Source organism: Microcebus murinus, chromosome 16 (genome assembly GCF_040939455.1).
Source record: "Microcebus murinus isolate Inina chromosome 16, M.murinus_Inina_mat1.0, whole genome shotgun sequence".
Lineage (NCBI taxonomy): Eukaryota > Metazoa > Chordata > Mammalia > Primates > Cheirogaleidae > Microcebus > Microcebus murinus.
Genome location: NC_134119.1, coordinates 68659287 through 68686583, shown reverse-complemented (window position 1 = coordinate 68686583; position 27297 = coordinate 68659287). Strand labels below are relative to the sequence as shown.

The 27297-nt window shown below is 58.6% G+C and overlaps 1 protein-coding gene across 1 annotated transcript; it reads right to left on the bottom strand.

Moving 5' to 3' along the window:
- Nucleotides 1-101: 101 nt before the first annotated feature.
- MYBPC2 (myosin binding protein C2) lies at nucleotides 102-25096 on the bottom strand. The gene is made up of 28 exons (XM_075993246.1): nucleotides 24961-25096; nucleotides 23766-23855; nucleotides 23186-23272; nucleotides 22909-23057; nucleotides 22488-22605; nucleotides 21764-21812; nucleotides 21537-21596; nucleotides 18833-19026; nucleotides 18437-18569; nucleotides 16191-16315; nucleotides 15983-16088; nucleotides 14555-14727; nucleotides 11503-11668; nucleotides 10022-10128; nucleotides 9823-9852; nucleotides 9518-9657; nucleotides 8596-8755; nucleotides 8406-8510; nucleotides 7796-7984; nucleotides 7256-7390; nucleotides 5315-5482; nucleotides 5083-5171; nucleotides 4782-4977; nucleotides 4508-4647; nucleotides 3285-3444; nucleotides 2971-3107; nucleotides 1259-1445; nucleotides 102-227 (listed from the first exon to the last, which is right to left on the bottom strand). The coding sequence occupies exons 1-28, from the start codon at nucleotides 24977-24979 to the stop codon at nucleotides 217-219; spliced, it is 3423 nt and encodes a 1140-aa protein (XP_075849361.1). The 5' UTR covers nucleotides 24980-25096; the 3' UTR covers nucleotides 102-216.
- Between the last annotated feature and the right edge of the window lie 2201 nt (nucleotides 25097-27297).

Here is a 27297-nt window from a genome sequence, read left to right as displayed (position 1 = left end):
GGTTCCAAGATGGCCCCACTCTGGTCTGTTTGAATGTGACCAACGCCCCTCCGGAGGAGGAAGGCGAAGCTACAGATTCAAGAAGGACAGACACGGGAGAGTCCGAGACAAGCCTGTTTTGTTCCGAGTGAGAGCTCTGGGAAGAACACAGTCCCGGGAGGTGTGGGATTGGGGTCAGGACAGCAGCTGATGGTCTTGACCGCGGCGGGAGGAGTCTCACTGTGGCACTGCGGGGGAGAGGAGACAAGGGTGGGTGGGCCCCGGGCACTCATGTTCCTAAAGTCCTGCGCCCTCCCCATCTCCCCCTCCTGCTGTGTCTGTGACTGTCCCTGGGGCACTCTGAGCAGCTGCTGGCTGTGAGCAGCCACTGGAATCCTGACGTCGGAGTATTTCTGGACTGATTCAATAGCGGGTACAGGGGACAGAGACTATTAGAGATCGCATCAGTCTGGAAGGGCAGCGATCTAGAATGACAGGTGGATTTGGAAAGTGTCCTCTCAGAGCCCTTGGTAAGGGTCCCCAGCTACTTCTGCCTGCTGCGCTGTCCTCAGGGCCAGGGGAAGTCTGAGTGGTCAGAGGTCATGGGCGGCGGGGTGGGGGACTCCGGAGGTCCGTATTGGTGTCAGCCTGCTCTAGGGGACTCAGTTTGTGGCCGCCTCACTGAGCACTGAGTGGCCGATGTCTGAGCCCCAGACAAAAGGGGCGAGGGAGAGGGCTGGGAGCAGGGGAAGGGCAGGTGGGCTCTGGACACAGAGACCCCTCTAGCTCCACGTGGGGACAGACAGGAGGCGGCGGACTGGGGAGGGGATCCAGGAGGCAAAGGATGAAGCTTGAGCTGGGGCCAGAGCCGTGGGGCAGAGAGGAGGGGGCGAGGCAGGAGCAGGAAGGAGCTTGGGGACACGCTGGGGAGGGGGCCTGTTTGGGGCTCCCACAGCCCCGGTCCTCTGCCGTTATCCCCGTCTGCTTCATCTGAGTCACCTCCTCTACCCACGTGGGCCCAGGCACACCAGAGGCCTTGGGGACACCTGCTGAGGTCTTCTCCCCACTCACCTCCCTCTTCTTTGCCCTTCAGCTCCTTTGCAAAAACCCTCTGGGTCTCCTCCTGCCCGGGCTGGGTCAGGGGCTCCCCCAGCCGCATTCCCCCGGCGCCCCGTGCTGCCTTCACTTCAGCACCGGCCACTGCCTCTGTCTTGTTTGGGCCCCAACCTGGCTTCCCAGTCTTGCTAGCAGGCCGGGTCCACTCCTTCCTAGACCTCACCTCGGACGTCCAGCTTGCACTCGGCCAGCGCCTCGCCCAGCTCGTTGACGGCCCGGCAGGTGTAAGTCCCGGCGTCGAAGGGCGAGGGGCGGCGGATGTTCAGCGTCAGGACGCCCTGGTGGTTGGTCATCAGGAACTTGGGGTCTTCTCGGATTTCCATCTTGTTCTTCATCCAGGAAACCTTTGGCTGTTGAGGGGAGCGGGAGAGGAAGGCGACTGAGAGAGGGTCCCTGGGCAACGGCGAGATGGGGCTCAGGAGGAAGATTTGGGTTCTAGGCTGTGCCGCCTCCTTGCTGGATATCCTTGGACTAGTCATGTCTACTCTCTGACCCTCAGGCTCCTCTTCTGTGGAAGCAGGTTGATGATCCCTACCTCACGGCGTCCTGGCGAGGGCTTCCCATCACTCTCCCAATCGAGAGCTCGCCCCTCATAGCAGCCCACCGGCCCTACACGATTTGGCCCCAATACTTCTCTGCACTCGCTTCCCCGCCACCGCCCGGCCACACTGGCTGCCTCGCTGTTCCTCAAAACAGACCAGACGGCTTCCACCCCAGGACCCTGGCGCTGGCTGTTCCCTCTTCCGGTGCTGCTCGTCCCTCTCTTTTTCACTTGACTAGCGCCTGCCTCCCCTTCAGGTCTTGGCTTACATGTCCCTTGCTGGCCCCTAGACTAGGACAAGAACTCCTATGTTACACTCATAACTGCCTGCGTTTCTCTAGCACTCGTCGCTCCCTTTTTAGTTTTATTTTATTTGTGTGACTTTAGGTTAATGTGGGTCTCCCCCAACATACAGGAAACTTCTCGTTCGATTCACCTAGTGCATAGAAAGCCTCTGAAAATGTTTGGTGAAAGAATAAATGAAGCGAACAAATGAATGAGTGAATGAAAGAATGATGTAAATAAGCAAATGGACTGAATGAATGAACTGAGTGAACGAGTGGATGGGTAGGTGAGTAAATGAACACAATGAAGGAGTGCAGTTAGTGGAGTTAGTGAATAGAGCAGACAGAGGCGAATTTACAGTGTGCCTAAAGGTGCTAAAGCTAAAAGCCTGGAGTCTAGACCAGCAGTCGGCAAACTGTCCCCATAAAGGGCCACTTAGTAAATGTTTCAGGCTTTGCAGGCCCTACAGTCTCTGTTGCAACTATTCAACTCTGCCTCCAAAATGTTAACAAATGTGTGTGGCCCATGTTCCAATAAAACTTTATTGAGAGAAACAGGTGGTAGGTGGATTTGGCCTGTGGCCATAGTTGGCCACACCCTTTTCTAGATGAGCCACTCGAGCTCAAGGTTGCAAGCGTCCATACTCCCAAACAGCAGTCTGGAAACCAGAATGGACCAGGAAGACCCTGGAAGCCGTGGAGGTTTAGACTGCCCCTGCCCCCAGAGGGACTGGCATTTGTCCTTAGACAGGGCAAGAGAGACTGAATGGCCCTCTCCTCGGGCTGCCGGGATGAGCTGTCGCCTGGCGGTCATTAGGCAAAGGAAAAGACAGGAAGACAGGGACAGGGGCCGATTGTCTGAGGCTTGGGCTCTGGCCAGAGGAGGAGAGAAACAGGAAGTGGGTCAAAAGTGAGCAAATGCCATGAAACAGAGGACAACTCAAGGAAGAAGGGCCGGTGTGCAGGGGAGTGGGGACTTTGCCGTGTGGGAGATTCCCACCAGGGTCCCACATGCGACACACACGTGGAACTGGGCCCCGCCCCAGGCACCTTTGGATAGCCTCTGACAGCGCAGTTGAGAGCCGCGGCGTACCCAGCCACCACCACCCGGTCTATGAGCGGCGTCAGGAACTTGGGAGGCATCCGGAAGTCATGCTCCTGGTACTCGAATGGTTTTAAGGTGATTCCTGGAGAGGCGAGATACATCTGTAAGGTGACTCATCTGGACTGTCCCCCAGCCCCAATCTGGGATTGAACCCCGGCCACCTCTCCCCCATGGCCAGGGGGTCGGGCCAGCGGAGCCCAGGTGGGACCCCAGCCAAGAGTGGGGGTGGGATGGGGCCCTGCGGGGTGGGGGTCAGCACCTGTCTTGAGGATGCGGGCCGTGTTCTTGGAGACACCTGGGGAGTCACTGAGCCCGCAGATGTTCTCGGTGAAAACACGGAAATAGTACTCGTTGCCTATGATGAGTTCGGACACAGTGCAGGAAGTGTGGCGGTTGCGTTCATAGACGTTGAACCACTCCTGGTGTGAGGACAGGGAGGGACCGGGCGAGTCAGGGACACAAGGGGAACACACACAAGAAGGGCCAGGGGTCAGAGAAGCGCATCCAAGTGTTGGGAGAAACTGTCGCTCCTAGCGGCACTATTCGAGATCGCCGACAGGTGGAATGACTCAAGTGTGCGGTGGATGGGTGGGTAAAATGTGGTCCCTCCAGACAATGGAACATTACTCGGCCATGAAAAGGAGCGAGGCTCTGGCTCACGCGACAGCACGGATGACCCTTGGAGACATCATGCTAGCGAAAGAGGCCAGGCACGCGGTGGAGGCCTCTCCGTGTGAAACGCCCAGAGTCGGCAGAGCCGGGAAGCCGACTGCTGGTGGCCAGGGGCTGGGTCGGGAGGACGGGAGGGGGCTGCTAACGTGCGTGGGGTTTCCTTCTGGGGTGATGAAAACGTTTTAGAAGTTGACAGAGGTGGCTGTCACACAACACTGCGAATGCGCTAAATGCTGCGGAACTTTTCGCTTTAAAATGGCTAATGGTCTGTGTTGTTGTGTGAAGTTCACCTCAATTAAAAAAAAAAAAGGCCAGACGCGGTGGCTCACGCCTGTAATCCTAGCACTCTGGGAGGCCGAGGCGGGAGGATTGCTCGAGGTCAGGAGTTCGAAACCAGCCTGAGCAAGAGCGAGACCCCGTCTCTACTATAAATAGAAAGAAATTAATTGGCCAACTAATATATAGAGAAAAAATGAGCCGGGCATGGTGGTGCATGCCTGTAGTCCCAGCTACTCGGGAGGCTGAGACAGGAGGATCGCTTGAGCCCAGGAGTTTGAGGTTGCTGTGAGCCAGGCTGATGCCACGGCACTCACTCTAGCCTGGGCAACAAAGTGAGACTCTGTCTCAAAAAAAAAAAAAAAAAAGAAAAGAAAAGCAAACCCATCGTGCACAAATCTCAACTGAAAGGCCCCAGCCCGCCCTCTGGGCCTCAGTCTCCCCAGCTGTGGGACGGGAACATCTGTAGCCACGCTGCCGCCCTGGCCGGCCGTCCCCTGTCGTCCCACCGCCGATCCTGCTTCCCTCACTCACCATCGTCTTCTTGTCGGCCTTCTGGACCAAGTACCCCGTGACCTCGCTGTTCCCGTCGTCCTTGGGGGGCTGCCACTCCACCAGCGCGTTGGTGCCCCACACCTCCTTCACCATCACGTTCACCGGCGGCCCTGCCTTTTCTGGAGGGGCGGAGTTGCAGGCCAGCCCGAGGTGGCCCCACTTCCTGCCCCCACCCCAATCTCTCCCTGGGGGCTCCCCCATGCCACTTCCCCCCGCACCCCCACGCATCTCCCCTCCTGTGGCCGCTGCGCACCCACGACGCGGATGCGGATGGTGGCCGAGTCCTGCATGTTCTCGATCTGCACCTTCAGCTCGTACTCCCCCGAGTCTGAGCGGGCCGCCTGGCGCACGAAGAACACGGTGTCGAAGTCGCTGGTCCGCACGTTCACGCGGGACGTGTCCAGGGGGGCCCTGCCCTTCGTCCACACCACCTGGGGCCGCGGCTTTCCCTGGGGGAGGAGAGCAGGGGTGAGGCCGGTGAGGCAGGGGACTCTTGCTGTCATGGGTCTTGCCGCAGTCGCTGCCCCTGACCCCCTGACCCCTGACCCCCGTACCTGGAAGGGGATGACAAGGTTGAGAGCTTCTCCCACTTTCCGGATGTACGTCTGGCGGAGGTGGCGGGGGAGGCGGATCTTGGGTGGCTCTGAGGGCACAAAGGGAGGGGCTCAGCACTGGGGCGTTGGAGGGATGGCAGACCAGTGGCGATGAGGTTTTCTGGGGCCTACCGAGGACAGGGAAAGGGCAGGTCGGATGGGAGAGCAGGGCCAGGGGCCAGGGGTCACCCACCTGCAATCTCCCGGATGGTGACCGGCTGGGCCAGGGTGGCCGGCTCGCTACGACCCGCGATGTTGACCCCAACGACCCGGAAGAGGATTCTTGCTCCCGTGGGGAGATCCTTGACGGTGAAGCCACAGCGCTCCACGGGCTCGGTGTTAGCCGGGACCCATTCCTCGGCTGCAGAGAAGAGCTGGTGGGTCCCCCGGCCTTCCTCCCGGCCCCTGCGCCCCTCAGCTCACTGTCCCCGGTTGCGTGGGCCCCTGCGCTATGCACACAGCAAATCCTCAGCAGCTGTAGCAGAGCAGCTCGCATTTGCTAAGCATTTGTGCCGGCCGGGCTGTCATGGCGGCACATGTGTTAGCTCGTCAAGTCTTGCTTCGACCTTCTGTTATCCCCATTTTAAAGATGAGGAAATTGAGGCCCAGAGAGGTTAAGGAACTTGCCAACATCACACAGCTCAGATGTGCTGGACTAGGAAGTTCAACCCAGGCCTGTCTGACTCCAGAAGACTCTTAAGCTCTGCCAAGGTTGGCACAGAGGGACAGGGATGGGGGCTCTGTCCTCGGGCACAGCGGGACGCAAGCGCCCAGGCACATCCATCCGGGAGGGTGAGTCGAGGGTGGCAGTCAGAGGTCAGGGGCTTGCCTGCCCTTTGCCACGTGCCTTCCTGTCTGGGTTTATGGCCATGGGCTGGCGAACCGATGTGAGTGAGCACGGCAATTGCAGAGCGGACTCGAACCCTCGGTCCTGGAGCATGAGGCTCCACGGGGCGTGGGGAGGGTGGGCCAGGGAGGGGCGGTGGGGAGAGCACTGGGACGGGGCAGAGGGAGGAGCCGACCAGGGCTCGGCCACCCATCGACTCCAGGCACCGTCACACGCAGCGTCTCTGCACCCTGCCAAGATGGGAACCGTCTCCGCCATCTTTACAGGAAGGTACGGAGACTCTGACACTCGCCCAAGGCCACGCCGTTAGCAAGTGTAGGGCGGGACCTGGGGTGCCGTGTCGAGGTGGTCCCGTCTGTCCTCCCAGGGAGATGACTGCGCCGGAGACACCTCCATGGCCATGGTGCCGGGCCGGGGACACAGCGCCCAGTGAATGTGTGTTGCGCTGGAGGGTGGAGGGCTGGGTGCATGGAAAAGGGGGTGACGGAGGGACAGGTGGGGAGACATCTGTGCGTTAGATGGACAGGTAGCTGAGTGGTCATACAGGTGGGTGGAGGAAGGAAGGATGCAAAGATGGTGGTAAAGACACAGACTGGATGACAATAGTACTACGGATGGATGGGTAGTTGCAGGATCCAATAGACTCCCAGATGGACAGACGGAGGGATGATGGGATGGTGGGTAAGCAAGTGGATGGCAGGTAGTGGAGGGAGAAATACAGGGAAAAGGAAGGAAGAACATATGGATGGATGGATGGATGGATGGATGGATGGATGGATGGATGGATGGATGTTAAGAGGGAAGGATGAGAGATATTGGATGGGTAAAGGAACAAAAGGCAGGAGGAAGGCACACAGGTAGCAGATAAATGGCGGATAGAAGGACGGATGGAAGGACAGGTGGATGGATGGATGGATGGATGATGGGTGGATGTTAAGAGGGAAGGGTGAGAGATGTTGGATGGGTAAAGGAGCAGGAGGCAGGAGGAAGGCACACAGGCAGCAGATACATGGCGGCTGGAAGGAAGGATGGAGGGATGGATGGATGGATGAAAAGTCATAGCTGTAGGGAGCATGGATGCAGGGAAGGAGGGAGGGAGAGAGGACAAGCTGGTCACTGGGGGTCTGGCTGGACCCAACCCATCCCAGGATTCGCGCCAGCACAGACGCGACACGCAGGCAGCCCGCCGCGCCGGACCTCTCCTCGAGCCACCCGTGTTTGGTTCCCCGGACAGGACACCCAGTGGGCTCGGAGCTGGCCGCCCGCCCGGCCACCAGGGTCACTCACAGCCTTCCAGGCAGTACTCCACCAGGTACCCGTCGATGCCGCCGGCGCCGATCCTGTTGGGCGGCCTCCACTTGAGGGTGGTGGTGGTGTCCGTCACGTCGTCCACCACCAGGTGCAGCGGCTCGCTCGTGGGTGCTGCGGGGGCCAGGTGGGGGGACACGGGGGGGGGGGGAGACAGGGGCAGGAGGAGCCAGGGTCAGAGGTGGAGTCACTGGTCAGCAAAGGGGTCAGCATGGTGGGCCAAGGCGGACGCGCCGGGAAGTGTCACCAAGGGTCATTAGAGCAACAGCAGCGGAGGACAGTGAGGCCCCGTCAGGGTAGGGTTAGCCTGGCGGGCCAGAGGTCGCTGGTGGATTTATGGGGTCAGGAGACCAGACGACGGGTGGGGCTGGGGCCGATGTGCTGGGGTGTGGGACAGGCGGGATCAAAAGTCAGCGGTCTGTGGGGTCAGAGGCCAGGGTGTCGGGTCAGAGGTCAGTGACGGGCAGAGCGTGGCCAGAGGCTGCGGGGCGGGATGGGTCAGCGAGGGGTGGGCGCTACCGATAGGCATGAAGGGCTTGGTGTTCATGCTGGGCTGGGACACTCCGATGGCGTTGACGGCGAACACCCGCATCTCGTAGAGGACACCCTCGATCATCTTGGTGGACTCGTACGTCGTCTCCGTAAAGACCTCAAAGTTCAGCTTCATCCAGCGCTGAGAGCCCTTCTTCTTGCGCTCCAGGAGGTACCCTGGAGGCCCCCGGCAGGCAGGAGCAGAGGTCACGGGAGGGCATGGGGACACAGGTCGGCCGGGGCAGTGAGGGTCGCACCCGAAGGATCATGTGACCCCGAGAGGTCTCGGGCCGTGAATCTCGGGTTGAGCCCAGGGGCCACAGAGCACTCAGAGGCTATCGGTCCTGGGGTCAGGAATCGAGAGGGGTCACAGGTCACGGGTCAAGGGCCACAGAATTCCCCGGGCTAGGGGCTGAAGTGGGAATGCCCAGACTGTTGGGGAGCAGAGGAGGACTGGGCAAGACCAAAGGGACGGTGAGGCGTCAGGAGCACGGGTGTCACGGGGTCACTGAGGTGCTAACGGCTCTGGGAGGTCGAGGAGAAGTCAGAGGGCGGGGAGGGTTGGAGGCCATGAGGACGGAGGGCCACAGGCGCTCACCGGTGACCGGCTGCCCGCCGTCGTACTTGGGCGGCTCCCAGACAAGGATGGCCCAGTCCTCTCCCACGGAGGTGACGCGCACGGCCTCCGGGGGGTCCGGGACGTCTGCGGGCACAGGGCACAGGGCACAGGGAGTCAGCCGGGCCTGGCGGCCTCGGCCCCCGCCCCGCCACCCCGCCTCTCCGCTCACCCACAACCCGCAGGAAGATGGAGGCCACGTCCTCGCCGGCGGGGTTGGTGACCTTGATGGTGTACTGGCCCTCGTCCCCCCGCTCCGCGCTCTCGATCACGAAGCTGCTGCACTCCACCCGCTTCTCCACGCGGGTCCGGCCCTCGGTGGCCGAGAACACCTGGACACGGCCACCACACGGCGTGGCTCCGCGTCACGTCCCCGCCCGGCCTGCCTCCGCCACCCCCCTGCCCAGGGCGCCCTGACTGTGACCGGGCGCAGGTGTCTGCCTCCCCCGGGGCCCCTGGGGGCAGGAGCCTAGACCCACTCAGGGCTGTGTCCCGGGAGCCACACGCCGCCTGGCGCGGGGACCCTGGGGACGCCTGCGAGTGAGTGCGTGAGAGGAGACTGACTCGGGTTTGTGCATTTCACGGGGGAGGAAACTGAAGCGCCCCCGGGCCTGGAACACACAAGGCTCAAATACGCGTTGGGTCGCTGGCTGGACGGGTGGATATATGCATGCATGGATAAACGGGTAGATGTATTTCCGGATGGGGAGATGACTGGATTGCTTGCTGGATAAACGGACCAATGGATCAATTAGTGGATGGGTAGGTGGCTGAGTGAATTAATCAATTAGTTGATGAATGAAAAGATGGATGGATGAACGGATGAGTTGCTAGAGGGCTGGAAGGCTGCATTGGTCAATTAGCTGACTGATTAACTGACGGATGGGTGGCTCGAGCACCCACCACGTGCTGGGCCCGTACGTGTGGCCAACAAACATAATCTCCCGTCTTCAAAACAACCTTATGAAGAAGGACTCATCATCCTCATTTTATAGAGGATGAAATCGTGGCTCAGAGAGGGCAAGCAACTTGCCTGAAGTCGCCCAGCAGCACAGAGGGGAAGAGGACCTGGGCGGAGGGGAGGCCCCACCCACCTCATCTCCCTTCAGCCAGGTGGCGACGGGAGGGGGCTCCCCCGTGATGGCCACGTCCATCCTCAGCTTGTTCCCAGCCACGACCACAATCGAATTCTCTGAGGTCTTCCCCGAGCAGTCCAGGTGGATCTTCGGTGGCTCTGGTGGCACAGAACGGCGACCCGGGAGCTGGGGGCAGCGGGGCCTTCCCCACCCCCACTAGAGGACCTCCCAGGGAGCCGGGTTCCAACGGGAACAGAGACCCGGGGTCGGTGGCAGCCATTCCTCCCCCGACGGGGGCCAGCGCTCAGGCAGCCCGGGCTCACCTTGCTTGGGCACGTACTCCACTTTGATTTCTGGAACACAAAGGAAACCGGGCAGTTAGGTCCACACCCAGCGGGCACAGCCGGAGGCAGGGGCCAGGCCTGGCAGCGTCCCCAGGGGCTGGGGTGCGGGGGCAAGGCTCGGGCCCAGGACCACCCCGTCATGCCCTCCCGGGGTGGGGGGGAGGAGGGGGCACTTCACCCAGGAAGTTGAGCTTGGCGGAGAGTGACAGGGCGTAGCCATCAGGCACGAACGTGTAGTCCCCCTCGTCCTCGGGCCGGACGTCATCGATCACCAGCTTGTGGAACCTAAAAGGTTGGGGGATGGCAGGGTGGGGGGCAGCCCAAGTCGGACTGTCCCCCTCTGCTTCCCTTAAGGCCACCTCGAGAAGCACCTCCTGGATGTAATCTATTAAGACATGTCCACCGTTTTTATTCGGGGCTGTGGAATGCTATGGCCTATGTTCACATCCCACTTAGTAGCTGTGTGACCTTAGGCAAGTTACTTAACCTCTCTGTGCCTCCAGTTCTCATCTATAAAGCATGGGTTATGAGACCAATCCACATCAAGGTTGTCGCAAAGCATCTAGAAAGTATTGGGCACATCGCAAGTGCCCTGCGGGCGTCAGGATGCGTCATCGTCCTCAATGACACGCCAGGGGCACGTTCTTTCCCCAAAACACCGGGAAGGATCACAGCCCACCAGGGGCTACGGCCAGGGAACCACGGGAACTCTGCATGTCCCGGTGGCTCCTCGAACTCCGCAGGTGCCCACATGCCACCTGCCGGATTCCAGCCTCTTGTTTTCCTGGCTGGGCCCCACCCCACCCCCAGCCCTGTGTAGACGGTTGACAGACATGGCCGGAGTTGTTCCCCTCCCTGCGTCGCCGGGCCCTTGCGGGGAGACCCTGCAGCCCCCCCCTCCACCAGGGCTGCCGTCTGTTCCCCTCGAGTCTGGGCTGGCCTGCGACTTCCTGTGCTCAACAGAGTATGGTGGCAGTGACACCGGGACTGTCCCCAGCCTAGGCCACAGCCACCCCGTTCACTGCCAGCCTGCCGGGGGACGGGCTGCCACACGGACCAGCCCAGCCATCCCAGCCCAGGTCCGGACACCGCCCAGGCCCGGGCAGCAGGGCCAGCGCCCGGCCCACCGCAGGGCACGAGGGAGGCCGTGCCCACCCACCCAGCCCACCAACCCCCACACTCAGGTCCAGCCTTGTGTTTCCTTTCTTTCTTTTTCTTTTTCTTTTTCTTTTTTGAGACAGAGTCTCGCTTTGTTGCCCAGGCTAGAGTGAGTGCCATGGCGTCAGCCTAGCTCACAGCAACCTCCAACACCTGGCCTCAAGCGATCCTCCTGCCTCAGCCTCCCGAGTGGCTGGGACTACAGGCATGCGCCACCATGCCCAGCTAATTCTTCTATATATTTTTAGTTGGCCAGCTAATTTCTTTCTATTTTTAGTGGAGACGGGCTCTCGCTCTTGCTCAGGCTGGTTTCAGAACTCCTGACCTCGAGCAATCCTCCCGCCTTGGCCTCCCAAAGTGCTCGGATTACAGGCGTGAGCCACCGCGCCCGGCCCAAGCCTCATTTTCTCAAACCGCTAAGTCTGTGCCGTTTTGTTACGCAGCTATAGCTAACCGATACACACCCCCCACGCGCCCGCCACCCCGCAGCCCACGCCTCACCTCCCCACGTGGGAGATGGTGATCCTCTTGCTGGGCCGCACCTCGACCCCGTTCTTGTACCACTTGCCCGTGACCTTCTCGTCAGACACCTCGCACTTGAACACGGCCTGGTCCGAGGCCTTCACGGTCAGGTCGGCGATGTCCTGCAGCACCTCCAGCTGTTTCTCTGCGCGGGAGGGAGGGGCTGGGGCGTCACTACTCCGGCCGGGCCACACGTGCTCGTGAGCACCCACCGCGTGCCAGGCACTGTTCTAGGCACTGGGGACACGAGCGTGGGCAACCCAGAAACTTCCCACCGGCCCTGGAGAGGTGACACTGCAGCGGAGAGGCAGAGAAGAGGAAAGTCAACAAGAGGCGGCCTGAAGGAGGAGGGAGACCCCGCCAGAGGACGCCAAGGAGCCACCCAGGGCCAGCGAGCGGCTGTGCAAAGGCCCTGGGGCACGCCAGGCTTAATGGAATCAAGAGCTGCAGGAGGCCGCTGTGGGTGTGGGAGGCAGACGTGCTCGGGCGAAGTGGACAGAAACTGACGGGCCTTGCCGGCCGTGAGCCACTCTGGGTTGCCTCTAAGTGAGGCTAGAGACGAGATCTTACACTCAAACTTGTATTTTGTTTTCAATAAGATCAGGCCGGGCGCGGTGTAATCCCAGCTACTCGGGAGGCTGAGGCAGGAGGATCGCTTGAGCCCAGGAGTTTGAGGTTGCTGTGAGCTAGGCTGACGCCACGGCACTCACTCTAGCCTGGGCAACAAATCGAGACTCTGTCTCAAAAAAAAAAAAAAAAAAAATGATAAACAGGGCGCGGTGGCTCACGCTTGTGATCCTAGCACTCTGGGAAGCTGAGGCGGGAAGATCGGTTGAGGTCAAGAGTTTGAGACCAGCCTGAGCAAGAGTGAGACCCTGTCTCTACTACAAATAGAAAGAAATTAGCCAAACAAACAACTAAAAATAGAAAAAAAATTAGCTAGGCACAGTAGTGCGTGCCTGTAGACCCACCTACTCGGGAGGCTGAGGCAGGAGGATCACTTGAGCCCAGGAGTTTGAGGCTGCTATGAGCTAGGCTGATGCCACAGCACTGTAGCTCAGGTACCACAGTGAGACTCAAAAATTAATAATAAATAAATAAATAATAAAAACAAAATGATAAACAGGGTGTGGTGGCTCACGCCTGTAATCCTAGCAGTCTGGGAGGCCGAGGCGGGAGGATTGCTTGAGCTCAGGAGTTCGAGACCAGCCTGAGCAAGAGCAAGACCCCATCTCTACTAAAAATAGAAAGAAATTAGCTAGGCAACAAAAAGAATTAGCCGGGCATGGTGGCGCATGCCTGTATTCCCAGCTACTCGGGAGGCTGAGACAGGAGGATCCCTTGAGCCCAGGAGTTTGAGGTTGCTGTGAGCTAGGCTGATGCCACAGCACCATAGCCCGGGCCACAGAGCAAGGCTCTGTCTCCAAAAAAAATTAAAAAGAAGAAGAAGACGATATAAGGATGTAGATATAGAAAAAGGAAATCCTTCCCCAACCCCAGTCATCCTGATCCCCAGGCGTCTGGGGTACGTGCACATTGGTCTGTCCCCCCTCCTTCTCTCTTTCCCCCCCTCTACAAATAGCAGCATATTTGCTTGGTCACCTAACAATATATTCTGGAAATCCTTCCATGTCCTTAAATGCTAAACTTTCCTTTTTTATTTATGGCTGCATAATTGAAATGCCATCCTTTATTTGGCCCATAAATGACTTCAGTTTGTTTATTTTTTACTTTTGCTTTTTATAGAATTATAGACTCAGGCCAGGCTTGGCGGTGGCTCACGCGTGTAATCCCAGCACTCTGGGAGGCCGAGGCTGGGGGAATCGCTGGAGCTCAGGAGTTCGAGACCAGCCTGAGCAAGAGTGAGATCCCCGTCTCTACCAAAAAGAAAAAGAAAAAAAAATTACAGATTCACGGGAGTTTGCAAAAAGTAGTGCATAGGGCCCTGTGTACCCTTTGCCCAACATGCCCAAGCGGTGACATCTTATATAACGTGACTTGTGTTTGAGGCTCACTCTGGGTGTGGAAGGTGAGTGGGGGAAGACTGGCTGTCAGGGAACAGGCACAAACACAGAGCAGCCACCGAGGAGGCTACTGCACCAGTCCGAGCAGGAGGTGCTGCAGCTGGGCCAGGTGGGGCAGGGTGGTGGAATGCAAGACAGACTTTGCCGGTGGAGCCGACAGCACTTGCTGGTGGGTTGGATGTAGGGGTGTGGGGAAAAGAGGAATATGAACTAAAATAAAATCTGGCTGACTCAATGGACCCCCTCTTGGCCAAGGGGACCCCAGAAAGAAAAAGTCCTTAAAGCTGAGTTGCTGGCCGTGAGGACAAGGGAGGTCAGACACGTCTAGTTATGCCCTGTCCCTTTTGAAGCTACTCTTTGTAACAAGAAGACACAAAATCAGTAACAAGCCTAAGGTCACGTAAGAAATAGGTTAAACCATACCTGCAGGCCATCAACTTACTTAAGAGATGACTTGAGTCTGGTCTATGTCCCGTGGGCCTGTCTCTGATCAACAGACTTCCTTATCCTAACTTCAAATGTTCCTGGCCTTAGACAAAGCTTCATTACTTTAACCGATTGCAAATCAAAGAATCTTTATGGAAATTCATGCCTTTAGCAGATATCATGGTGTCAGAGCAAAAGTAAAAGACGTTTTTTGTAAGAAAAAGAAAAAAGAATCTTTAAACCCACCTATAACCTGTAAGATCTGCCTTTTGGGGACAGACCAGTATACACTTTCCATGTACTGATTTGGGACTTCATGCATAATTCCCATCTCCCTAAAATGCATCAAACCAAACTGTCACCCAAGCACGGCGGGACCACGTGTTCAAGGCTTCTTGGGTGTGGCTCTCTGGCCATGGTCACAGATATTCAGCTCTTTAAATAAACCTCTTTAAATTATTTTACAGAGTTGGGTTCTTTTCTGTTGATAGGAATTGGGGACAACTCTGCGATTTGGGGCCTGGTGGCTTTGAGCTGCGAGGAGAGGCCAAGTGCGGCCCCTGCCCCACCCGGCCCCGTACCTGCCACACTGAGCTCGGCCTCACACTGGCCGCCGTTGGTCACCACCTGATACCGTCCCCCGTCCTCCAGGGTCACGTCCGAATAGATGAGAATGTGGCGCTTCCCGTCCTTCTTGAAGCGGTACCGGGCCTTGTAGGACTCCTCCCGAGTCAACTCCACGCCGTCCTTCATCCTGGGCGGAGGGGACGGGGCCAGCGAGCGGTCACACCCCCAGGCTCTGGGTCTGGGTCTCGGAGGGGGATCAGGGGCCAAGCAGAGGGGGCAGAGGAGGTCACAGGAGAAAGGAGAGAGAAGGGTGGCAGGGGCTTCTTGTGTGGTGGGTGGGTCACAGGTGGGGTCGGGGGAGAGAAGGGGGAGGAGAAAGTCACAGGCCACAGGGAGATGCCTCAAGGAATTGGCTAGACATCAGGGACACAATGAGAGGTCACAGGGAGAGGCCAGAGCCCAGAGGAAGCCGTAGAGTCTCAGAGAAATGTCTGTATATGACATGTCCCCTGCCAAGGGCACTCTCCCTCCCACTTCACTTACGCTTGCCTAGCATTCAGATCTCAGAGCATTCAGAGGAATCAGATTGTCACCTCCTCCAGGAAGCCTTCCCTGACCTCCTGAACCCCTTTCTCTGAAGGAAAAGCTGCTTCAGCATCTGCTGCTGCTGCTGCTTTCAAACACTTTTCAAAATACAACTTCTCCGTGTGTTTGTGCAAAAACTTGACCAATGCCTGTCTCTGTCGCCTACACCCACCCCGCCAAGTTTCCAGATTATAAACGCCAGGAAGGCAGGTACCATGTTGATACATCACTTTCCTCCCCATCAGCTCTCTGAGACGTAGGAGAGCGCCCCCACGTGATAGGTGAGTATTGGCTGGACGGGTGGGTGGGTGGATGCACGATTGAATGGATGGGGGACGGGTGGGTGGGTGGATGCACGATTGAATGGATGGGTGGGTGGGTGCATGCGTGAATGAATGGATGGGGGACGGGTGGGTGGGTGGATGCACGATTGACTGGATGGGGGATGGGTGGGTGGGTGGATGCACGATTGAATGGATGGGTGGGTGGGTGGGTGGATGCACGATTGAATGGATGGGTGGGTGGGTGGGTGGATGCACGATTGAATGGATGGGTGGGTGGGTAGATGCACGATTGAATGGATGGGTGGGTGGGTGCATGCGCGAATGAATGGATGGGGGACGGGTGGGAGGGTGGACGAATAAATATTTAACGAATCAGCAGGGATCAGAAAAAGGGCCCTGCAGAGGACGGGATGGGTGGAATTTCTAGAAGGAAGTCACGGTGAAGGTGGGGGCTTACGCAGAAAGGCTGAGGTCCCCTGGTGACTGCTGAGTAAAGGTCAGAGGGTCCCATAAAGACCAGGGCTGAGGCAGCAAAGCTGTGGGCACGGCGGGTCGGGACCGGGGCTCACTCACCACATGAGCTGGGCACCGTCCTCCGACACCTCCACCATCATTTCCACCCGGTCGCCCACAAACACCTGCTGGTCCTCGAGGGGTGTGACAATCAGGACGGGGGGTTCTGGCGGGGGCAGGGGGACAGGAGATGGATCAGCAGCTGCAGGACCCCCTGCAGAGCTCCGCCCCCCCCCCAACACACACCCAGGCTGAGGTCCAGCCTCACCCTTGACGAACAGCTCGGTGAAACACTTCTCGTCCTTGACGGCTACTTCGTAGGCGGCGTCGTCGGCCAGCGTGCACTTGTTGATGGTGAGAATCCGCTTCTTCCCCACGTTCTCAAACACGTACCTGGCGCGGGAGTCTCCGCTCAGCCCGGGGTGCGGAGCGATCGATCGCCCAGCCCCGGGTAGATCTGCTCACCCGTGCTCTGGGCAAGTCTCTCCTGCTCACAGCCAAATGCGTGGGAGGGGACCGAGGGTCCAGTTGCTATTATTTAAATAACCACGGCGGAAATGCCAACCGTCCACCCACATCCATCCTCTCCTCCTTTTAGCGGCGGCACATGGCCGCCCAGCTGGAGAACTACATTTCCCAGCCTCCCTTGCAGCTAGGCCTGCTGTGGACGGGGAAAGTGGGTGGAGGTGATGCATGTAGCTTCTAGGTCATCTCGGACTTTGAGATGGGCTGCTGGCTCTGCACTCCTCCCCTTCCCCTCCTGCTGGCCGGAACACAGATGTGACCATCACTAATATAGATGGGGACACCCCCACAGGAGACGATATAGCTAACAATATGGACAGAAGCTGGGTCCCCAAATAATCTCTTAAAGGAGAGCTGGCCCACCAGCCTCAACCTTCTGGAAATACATGGCTGTCCACCCTACATGTATTGTGGGGCCTCTTTGTTATAGCGAATTAGCCTGTACCTTTACTGACATAGCATTTTATTTTATTTTATTTTTTTTGAGACAGAGTCTCACTCTGTCACCTGGGCTAGAGTGCCGTGGCGTCATTCCAGCTCACAGCAACCTCAAACTCCTGGGCTCAAGCGATCCTCCTGCCTCAGCCTCCCAAGTAGCTGGGACTACAGGCATGAGCCACCATGCCCAGCTAATTTTTTGTTTCTACTTTTAGTTGCCCGGCTAAGTTTTTCTATTTTTATTAGAGACGAGGTCTCACTCTTGCTCAGGCTGGTCTCGAACTCCTGACCTCAATCGATCCTCCCGCCTCAGCCTCCCAGAGTGCTAGGATTACAGGCTCGAGCCACTGCGCCCAGCTGACATAGCATTTTATCTTATCAAAAATGCTCATTATGGGAGATTTAGAAAACACAACCAAGGAAAAAAAATTTTTTTAACCCATCCATAACTGTCCCACCAAAAGATAACTGCTGTAAATATTTTGGCTCCTGTCTGTCCAATCTTTTCATTATATATAAATAAAATGTAGATTAACACTCTGTGAAGCAGAGGTGGGTAATACACGTCTTCACTCAATAATCCTGAATAGCTCCCACATTAGTGTATGTTCTAGAATCTCTGTTTTGGTGATTGTAGATCCCCTTAGTATGGAACTGTACATTTTGGTGGTTTCCTATTTTTTGCAACGATAGCAAATGCTTCAGTGAACATCCTCATAGCTAAATATACGCAGCCATGATAATTCCTTCACAACAGATCCCCACAACTGTGCAACCTAAAGACTTTTTAATATGTGGCCCTTTGGAGACTCACCAGTTTACATTCCCACCAGCAGCGTCCGTGTACCCATTTCCCTACGTCTTTGCCAGCACTGGGCTTTCTGATTTTGTAAAGCCTTTGCCCATTTGGAGAGCAGAAACACTATTGTTTTCATTTGCATTTTTATTATGATTATTTGCAAGGTCAAAGGTGTGCTGCACAGCTTATTGGCCATTTGGGTTTCTTCCCAGCTGAATTTCTGCCCTTCCTTGCTCTTGTCTTTTTTCTTTTTTTTTTTAATTTTATTTTTATTAATTATTTGACATTAGGTTTCCACTTCTGTGTGAATCTTGTCTTTTTTCTAGTGAAGTATTTGTCCTTTATTATTATTTTAAATATGAGATCTTGCTCTGTCACCCAGGCTGGAATGCCATGGTGCAATCATAGCTCACTGCAGCCTCTAATTCCTGGGCTCAAGCCATCCTCCCACCTCAGCCTCCCGAATAGCTGGGGGCTGTAGGCATGTGCCACCATTCCCAGCTAATTTTTTTTTTCATTATTTTTAGAGATAGGGTCTTGCTATGTTGCCCAGGCTGGTCTCCTGGCCTCAAGGGATCCTCCCACCTCAGCCTCCTGAGTCGCTGGGATTCCGGGAGTGCAGCACTGCACCTGGCAGTGCCTGTAACTTTGGCATAGGCGTGGGAGTGCCCTTTCTGGGCTAAGTTACTGACTTTGTTTCTGGGTGTTCTCTCTGGACTAGGACCCCCATGTAGGGGCTGCCCCACACCTACTTGCTGCTTGGTTTGATCTCCTGGCCGTTCTTGAACCACTTGAGGGGAAGGTCTGGGTCGCTGACCTCTACCACCAACTTGACCTTGTTGCCTCTGTCCACCTGGTAGGCCGGATCCAGCTTCTTCGTGAAGGCTGGGGGTTGCAGGGTGCGGAGGGGATGGAGGTGAGAGGCGCTCACTCCCCTGGACATCCCCAGAGGTGCCAAGTCTCCCTCCTTGCACCATGGTCTCTCCAAGGTCAAGGTCAGGAGGCCTCCTATGAACTCAGAGATCCCTGAGAACAAGGCTCAATCCTGCTCAGGTTGGGGCCTCCTGAGATAGGTCCAGGGCCCAAGCAGCAGCTGCCCAGGGAGTGGGGTCCCCGTGGGCGGGCCCTCTCCCCTGGCCAGCACCGACCTGCGCTCTTCTTGACCTCGACCTTGGCCTTCTTGAGCCGCTTGAGCATGCCTCGGAGGTCGGTGATGCCGTACTGGAAGGCGATTCTCTCGTACTCGCTCTTCTTTGCCCCTTTCAGGAGCTCCCAGATCTCGGGGGGGATGCCCAGGTCATCGTCATCTTTCTTTTTCTTCTTCTCCTCCTCAACCACCTCCCTGGGGGTGGGGGGACAGGCCAGGCCACCAGGGGTGAGGAGGAAAGGACCTCGCTCAGCCTCCTGCACTTGCCCGCTGTGTGACTTACACGCCACCTCTGGTCCTCATTCTTCCCCACCTGGACACCGGCCCAGCCTCCTCCCGGGGTCTCCTGGCCTCCGCTCTGTTCCCCACATGCCCCCAGGGGACATTTCTGACACCCACATCAGATGCCATCCCTTCCCTGTTCCAGACTTTTCCATGGCTCCCATGACCCTCAGGGGAAACCCCCTCCTCAGCCTGGCGATCACAGCCCACCTGTCCCCATCGCCACCCCGAGACCCTCCAAACCAAGCTACTTGCCTTTTCCTGAACACGCCAGGCTCTTTCCCGCCTCCCAGCCTGTGCACAAACTGTCTCCCTGCCTTCAAGACCTCTCCCCACCTCCTCTCCCTGACGGACTCCTCTTCATCCTACAAGACCTAGGCCAAAGTTCCCTTCTCCATGAGGCACTCCTTGTCCCTAGGGCAGCGCGCTGCTCTTGCTCCAGCTCGCACAGGCCCCGGGGGACCCTCTCTGATCACACCACCTAGGCCCCGTCTGCGTCCGGGGCTGTTGGGCCAGACCCATCTTCCCACGGCAAGGAGTGACTCAGCATCGGGGACCCAGTCCAACTGCCCTCTGTCACCCGACCTCAGCCCAGGGCCTGGTAGACAGGAGGCCTCAGAAGTTTGACGAGTGAGAGAGTGAACGAATGCATGGGCGGGTCTTTGGAAGGAAGGAAGGAAGGGAAGGGAGCAAGGAAGGGAAGGAAGGGAAGGGAGCAAAGAGAGGGCAGCTGGGTGGGCGAATGTGGGGACAGTGAGTGAGTGGACAGACGGGGAGGCGGGTGGATGGGTTGGTGACGGATGCTTGGCTGAGTGGACCAACGGGTCGGTGGGAAATGGCTGGGCAGGAGGTGGGTGGATGTATCGACAGGAGGTGGCAGGTCAGTGGCTGGCTGGCTGGAAACAGATGAATCTATCAGTCATGAGGTTGTCAGGGATTTGGTTATGGGGACAGACGGGGCAGTGAAGTCAGCAGAGGTGCACTAGCGATAATGAATGGATGAGTAAGTGGACAAGCATTATGTGAAACAATGTGGAATTGCCAATATTCAGTCATTCTTGACCCACAAAACATCAGTCTCATATAGTTCAATCCAATAGAGAGCTAGCCTGGTGGGTGGGTGCGTCAACACCTCTCACCTGCTCCATCCATCCCCCGCTTCCCAACTCTTGGGGCACCCATCTACCTGCCTCTCCACCACCCATCCACCCACACCTGCATCTCTCTCCCAACTGAATCTACCATCCCATCCACCCATGTAGCCAGGCTGAGCATAATGGCAGGGGAGGGGTGCAGGGGGGTGGACAGGTGGGAAGATGGTGGGTAGATAGATGGATACGTGGGTTGATGGCTTGGCAAGTAGGCAAGGCAAGTAGGTGGATGGGTGAGCTAATAGGTGGATAAATAGGTAGCTGGTTGGATGGATGGATGTATAGATGGATGGGTGGATGGGTAGATGGGTGGATGGATGGATGGATGGATGGATGGATGGATGGATGGATGGATGGATGGATGAGTGGATGGATGGATGAGTGGATGGATGGATGGATGGATGAGTGGATGGATGGATGAGTGGATGGATGGATGGATGGATGAGTGGATGGATGGATGGATGAGTGGATGGATGGATGGATGAGTGGATAGATGGATGGATGGATGGATGAGTGGATGGATGGATGGATGGATGAGTGGATGGATGGATGGATGAGTGTGGATGGATGGATGGATGGATGAGTGGATGGATGGATGGACGGATGAGTGGATGTATGGATGGTGGGTGGATGGATGGATGGATGAGTGGATGGATGGATGGATGAGTGTGGATGGATGGATGGATGGATGGATGGATGGATGGATGGATGGATGGGTGGATGGATGGATGGATGGATGAGTGGATGGATGGATGGATGGATGGATGGATGGATGGATGGATGGATGGATGAGTGGATGGATGGATGGATGGATGGATGGATGGATGAGTGGATGGATGGATGGATGGATGAGTGGATAGATGGATGGATGAGTGTGGATGGATGGATGGATGGATGAGTGGATGGATGGATGGACGGATGAGTGGATGTATGGATGGTGGATGGATGGATGGATGGATGAGTGGATGGATGGATGGTGGGTGGATGGGTAAATAGATGGACCAGAGCTTCAGTGAACAGGAGGGTGGATGTGAGGCTGGTGGATTAAAGAGTGAGTGGGTGGGTGAACTCACAGCAGGCGGTTGATCAGGTGGGGTTGTGGGTGGTGGGGGTCTGGGTGAATGGGTAGATGGGTGGATGGACAGGTGGCCAGATGGGTTGGTGGGTTGATTACTGGGTGGGCAGGGAGTCCAGAGATGATGGTGGGGAAGCAGCAGCTGTGGGGTCTCACCCACCACCCCCCTCCACTCTCTGTGCCCGGGGGCCGCTCACCTCTTCTTCAACAGGCCGCTGAAATCCAGCTCACCCGCGTTCTCTGACTTCGCCTCGCCCCTGTGGCCATTGACAGGGTGTGTGAACCCCACTGGGGTCCTGTCCCCTCAGACTCACCCCAGGGGCCCCACTCCTTGCCTCCCCCAATCCTCCTTCTCCACCCCCCCTCACCCGCAAGGGAGAGCCTCCCATAGTCCTTGGCCCCCCTAGGGTCCAGGGGCACTTACGAACGCTTGAAGGTCTCTAGACTCTGCCCAGAGGCGTCCTGGCGGGGCGCTGGGGGAGGTGACGGGGAAAGGGGACATGAGCCAGAGCGAGGGCTGAGCTAAGACCAAGAGCTCCTCTCCAGGCCTGCACAACCTCTTCCAGGCCCCCTCTCCTCCGCCTCTTGGACCAGCACACCCTCTCGCTTGGGCCTGGACATCCGCCACTCCTAGGTGGCTCACACTTCCCTGGCTGCCACGCACACCGTTCTTGGCAGCCTGTGTCCCCTGCACCGGGCCTGGGCAGTCTCGTTCCCTGTGGGGCTGCAGACCCCCACAGCCTGTTCACCCTCAGGCCCTCATGCCCCCAAATCTGTGCAACCTCCTGGTAATCCTGCACATCCTCATCTAAACCCGCACACCCTTGTACTCTAGACCTGGACACCCTACTTCCCAGCCTTTACTCCTACATTCTCGAACCCGGAATCTACATGACTCACCTCCTAAGCCTTCGCATGCGCACCCCAAGACCCTGAACACTTTCACCCCCAAATCTATACCTCCGCCTACTCTAAGCCTGTAGGTTATCCCCCCAGTCTTGAATGCCCTGACCCCTGAACCTCTACGGCCTCCTCCAAACACCTGCATGGGCCTCCCCCCACATCTCTACCTCTGTCTACACCTGGCTGCCGCCTCCGTGCCCCACCCAGACCCACGCCCCTCGGCCCCCCACTCCCCGCCAGCGCACCCTCCACATCGATGTTGAAACCACAGCTGTCGCAGGCATCCTTGGTTTTGACCTCCAGGCGGTAATCCCCTCGGTCCCCCAGAACCACCTTCCCAATGTGCAGCTCCACGGTGTACACCTGAGGGCCGGGCCGGGGTGTGGGTGCAGGTGACCACCCCCAGCGCCACCCCACGCCCCCCAGAGACCACCTCATAACTCCGCCTCCACGTCCTCACCCCCAACCCACAGGCGGGGCCGTGGAGACCTAGAACAGGGGTGCTTAGCACCTGGTGGCCAGCTCTGTCCCCCCTCGCACCTGGCCAATGTCCACCCGGGGGCCCGTGTTCCCGACTCCCTGAGACCTTCCTGGGAGTGCATGTGGCCCCCGCCCCAGCACCCCCCTCCTGCCCCGCCCGGCCCTCTCATCCCACGGGGTCCTCACATTGCTGGCCGAGTCGTGGGACTCCTTGAAGGTGAATCGGGCGCCGCTCTTGCTGCCCAGCTCCAGCCACTTGCCCTTGAACCACTTGATGGTCGGTGTGCCCTGGAGCTCCTTCCCGTTCACCTTGGCCACGATCACCGTGTCCTTTCCTGTGGGGGGGGAGGGGGTCCAGTCAGAAACCTACAGCCTCCACGGGGGCTGTGAGGTTGCGACACCCCAGCCCCTCCCCCCTCAGCCCCGGGCTCCAGGCCCCCAGCCCTTCCCGCAGGCCCCTCACCAGTCTCCACCGACACAGAGTCCGGCTTCTTCAGGAAAATGCCGGTGGGCTCCTCAGCGGTGGGCGACTGGTCCTCAGGTGGGGCTTCTGCTCGGGAGACAGGATGACGGGGTCTCAGGTGGAGGAGGGGCAGTGGGCCACTGGGGGGAGGGGTTAGAGACACTGAGGCAGCCTCTGCTCAGAAAGCCAGAACCATGAGGGTGAAATGGCCATGAGGGTGAAAGACCATGTCACCCAAGTGGCTATGTGGCCTTGGCCAGCTCCCCCACACTTTTGAGCCTCAGTTTCCCCCTCTGTGGACTGGAGGGTCCTGAATGGGCCTTGGAGTAGGAGAGGTTAGAAGACAGACAGGGGCGTTCAAAGCTGGGCAGGATCGGGATCCATCAGCCAGGTGCGAGGAGGCTCTGTCCGGGGTGTCAGGGTGCCCGGGCGGCTGTGAGCAGGGCAGGTGCCCATCACCTCTGGCCGTGGGGACAGATGAAAGGACAGAGACCAGGAGAAGGCTGGGATGAGGGTGCAGAGGGGAGCGTGGGGGAGGTGAGATGCCGGGCAGGCCGAGCCAAAGGAAACACCGTCTCACCTTTGGGGGCCTCCTTAGGGGCCTCCTTAGGGGCAGCCTCTTTGGGAGCTCCTTTGGGGGCATCTTTGCCTTTGGGGGCCTTTTTGGCCACTGCAAAGTAGGAGAAGTTCATAGTTGAGCAGGTGCTCAGCTCCTTCCACCCTCAGACTCAGGGGTCCATGTCCCCAGCCCCTCCTCCCTCAGACCCAGGGGTCCATGTCCCCAGCCCCTCCTCCCTCAGACCCAGGGGTCCATGTCCCCAGCCCCTCCTCCCTCAGTCCCAGGGGTCCATGTCCCCAGCCCCTCCTCCCTCAGACCCAGGGGTCCGGGCCCCCATCCTATGTGTAAATCTATCTCTCACCCTGAGACTCTATGGGATCAGGTTTCCCTTACCCCAGGCAGGCCCTACCCCATCCACCCAGGCCACCAGGCCCTGACCTTTTGGGGCCTGGGGGTATAATTAGCTCTACCTCCGGGCTGGAAACTGGACACCTCGTGCTGACCACAGGATCCTTCACCTGCCCTGCCTGCTGGCTCCTGGCCCGCTAGGCCCCCAGCTACAGCTGGGGCTGGACCCCCACCCACAGCCTGGTTGGCAGATGGGACAGCCCAAGAGGGGGTTCCCTCCCAGGGGCTTGTGTCTCCCACGCTGACTTTGTCATCGAGAGGAAGCCTGTCCCCATACAGAGTGTCCCCCAGCCCCATTCAAAGGAGGACCCAAAAACTCTATACAAAGTAAGGACCCCAGCCCCTCCATGAAGAAGTCCCCCTAATTCCTATGCATGGGAGCCCCAATTCCAAAGAAGGGAGGCTCCCCCATCCTTATACAGAGAATTTCCTGTGATTCCATGCAGGTGGGAACCCCTAATCTTTATACACACACAATCACCCCATATCCTACAGAGAAAGGCCCCAATCTTCTCTCAGAGAAGTGGCCCAGTCCCTACGCAGAAGATGCCACCCTCAAATGTAGAGGACATCAGTCACCATGCACACGTTCCCAAATCTGCACACAGGACCCCCACCCCCATGGAGAAAAAGGGACCCCAATTTACAGAGAATCATCATCTCCACCAGAGATGGGGCTCCCAATCGCCTGCAGAGAAAGGAACCCCCTCACGGCAGAAGGCGCCCCGTTCTCCCACCCCACAAAGAGAGGAGCCCCGAAACCTCATTCAGAAAAGAAGACCGCACGGGGAAGGGGTCTGGCAGCCACCTGGTTTTGCCTCGGGCATGTCGGTGGACCTCCTGCCACTCCTCTGACCGCCGCTGTGTCCCGCTAGGCCCAAGGGAGGCCAGGTGGGCCCCCAGGGGGAGCCCTTTAAGGAGTCCCGAGGCTCCCAGAAGGCCCAGGGAGGCCCGGGCAGGCGGGCCGCCCCGCATTCCGCCGGCGTGCTCTAAAGGGCGAGAAATAACAGCCGGCGCGGAGAGGTGGCTGGATGCCCGCGCCCCGGGGAAGGCCTGCGGCTCGGACCCGGGTCTGCGCGGCGGGGCGGGACGCCAGGGGCGGGGGGAGGGGGTGCTGGGCGCTGGGACCCCTGAGTCTGGGGGCGGAAGAAGCCGGGCCCGGACTCGGGTCCCGGAGGAGGGATGAGGGCCTGGACGCCGGGGTCCCCGGGGGCCGGGACGAGCGGAGGTCCCACGCGGGTAAGGGCGGCGAGCCAGGCGCGGCCGCGCAGGGGCGGGGAGAGGCGGGGTCTGGAAAGCCATTCTTAGTATCTGCAAGTCAGGAGTTTTCGGGAAACCGGAGCCGGGAGGGAGGTCGGGTTTCCCAGCGTAGGCAGGACGGCTGCGGGGGGGCGGTCTCCGGCCTCCAGGGAGCGCACTGGGGCTCTGGACTTCAGCGTCCCGGGCGTGGGCAGACCCGCGGGCCGGCCCTCCCGCACCGCCCCCGCCCGCCCCCCGACTGTTCCCGGAGCGGCGCGCGGCCCGGACGCGGGGGAGGGCGGGGTCCCCGCCGGGGGCGGCTGGGAGGCTGGGAAGGCCCTGGAGGGCTGCCCGGACCTTGGCGCCCTTCCCGGCAGGGGGACCTGTGACTTTCTGAATGGGGAGGTGGCCGGACGCGGGCTGGGGGGGGAGGTGAAGGCGGTAAGGGGGCGGGGCCTTGGGGAGGGCGGGGCTTGGGAGAGCAGGTGTTGAGGGGAGGAGGGCGAGGTGGGCACGGGAGGTAGGGAAAGGGGGTTAGGAACGTGGAGCTAAGGCGGGGGACCGCCTGGGAAGTAACGCAGCGTGAGGGACCCAGAGGGAGGGTAGACAAGCCCCTCCCCTTTTTCTTCCGGCCCATCTCCCCCACCCCTTTTCCAAAACCCCCTATGAGCCGGAAACTTCCCCGCCATGGGGAGGGGGGACCTGGCTAAGCCAACCCAGTAGCAGCCTGCCTGTGACGTCACGAGTTGTCAGGCAGACTGCCACGCCGCTCCCGAGAAGCCTGTCAAGTTCTGGCGGGGCAGGTGTCTGCAGTGGCGCTGCCGCCTGGAGCCTCTCGCGTCCCTTGCCACCAACCCGAGGGCTCAACCCAGAGGCGGGGGTGCCTGGAATAGAGACCCAGACGGAAGGGGAACCATGAAGGAGGTGGGGGAGAACTCTAATTGGCAGGAAGAGAGAAGATACAAAAATTAAACGGAACCTCAGTGCTGGCACCGCAACCCCTTTATTCGGCAAAGCTCAGCCAGGTCTGGCTGTTTGAACTCCTCTTTGAACTCCAGTCTCTTTTTCCCCCTTGTTGTCGCCGTCTCCGATGGAGGGGCAGGATTGCAATCCCTGACAAAGTGTCCCAGGAGGTCTACCTTGATTTCTTTTGTTTTATCTTCTTTTATTCAACATTTAGGATGCGGCGGTAGCTTTTGTAAAAGTACCTTCTTTGTAGCAGGAGGCCTTGGGGAGGACGTTGTTTTGCACGTGCCTCCCTCCTTCCCTCCCCACTCCTCTTGAGGGCAGGCCCCAGCCTAGGCTCTGTGGCCAGCCACTGTGTGTCCCCCACGTGGGCTTCTTGCCTCTCTGGGTCTTTGATGCTCCTCCTCCTCGACATCAGTGGGGAGTGGGGTGGGTTTCACGTGTGTCAAAGGCTCAACAGGGCTGCAAGTACTTTTTGAGATCTTCCTCCTCCTCCTCCTCCTCCTCCTCTCCCCCTTTCACCAAAGGGACACACAGGCCTGGCAGTCATTTCCCCTTAGATCACCCGGCCCACCCAGGCTCAAGGACCTGGACCTCTGTCCTCTTGGACCACGCTGCGACTCCCCAGGGCTCCCAGTCAGAGCCCCACAGTCACGCAGGCGTCGGCTCCAGCTGGGCTTACCCAGGGGTTGAGGCACAAATGGTTGGGGCCAAACAGGCAGCTGACAGAAGCCACTGGGGTAAGACGGCCGGGGGACGCAGAAACCGGGGCACATTGGAGCAGAAATGCCACATTAGTAGAGGCCACGTCCTGTTCCGGCCTCCCCAGACTGCAAAGCTGGCCCACTGTCGCCAAATCGCCCAAAGTTTTAAGTGAAGGCAGAAACCTGGATTCTGTAAAATCTCCCCATTTTGAAAGGTAAGTTGTTAATGTGATCCC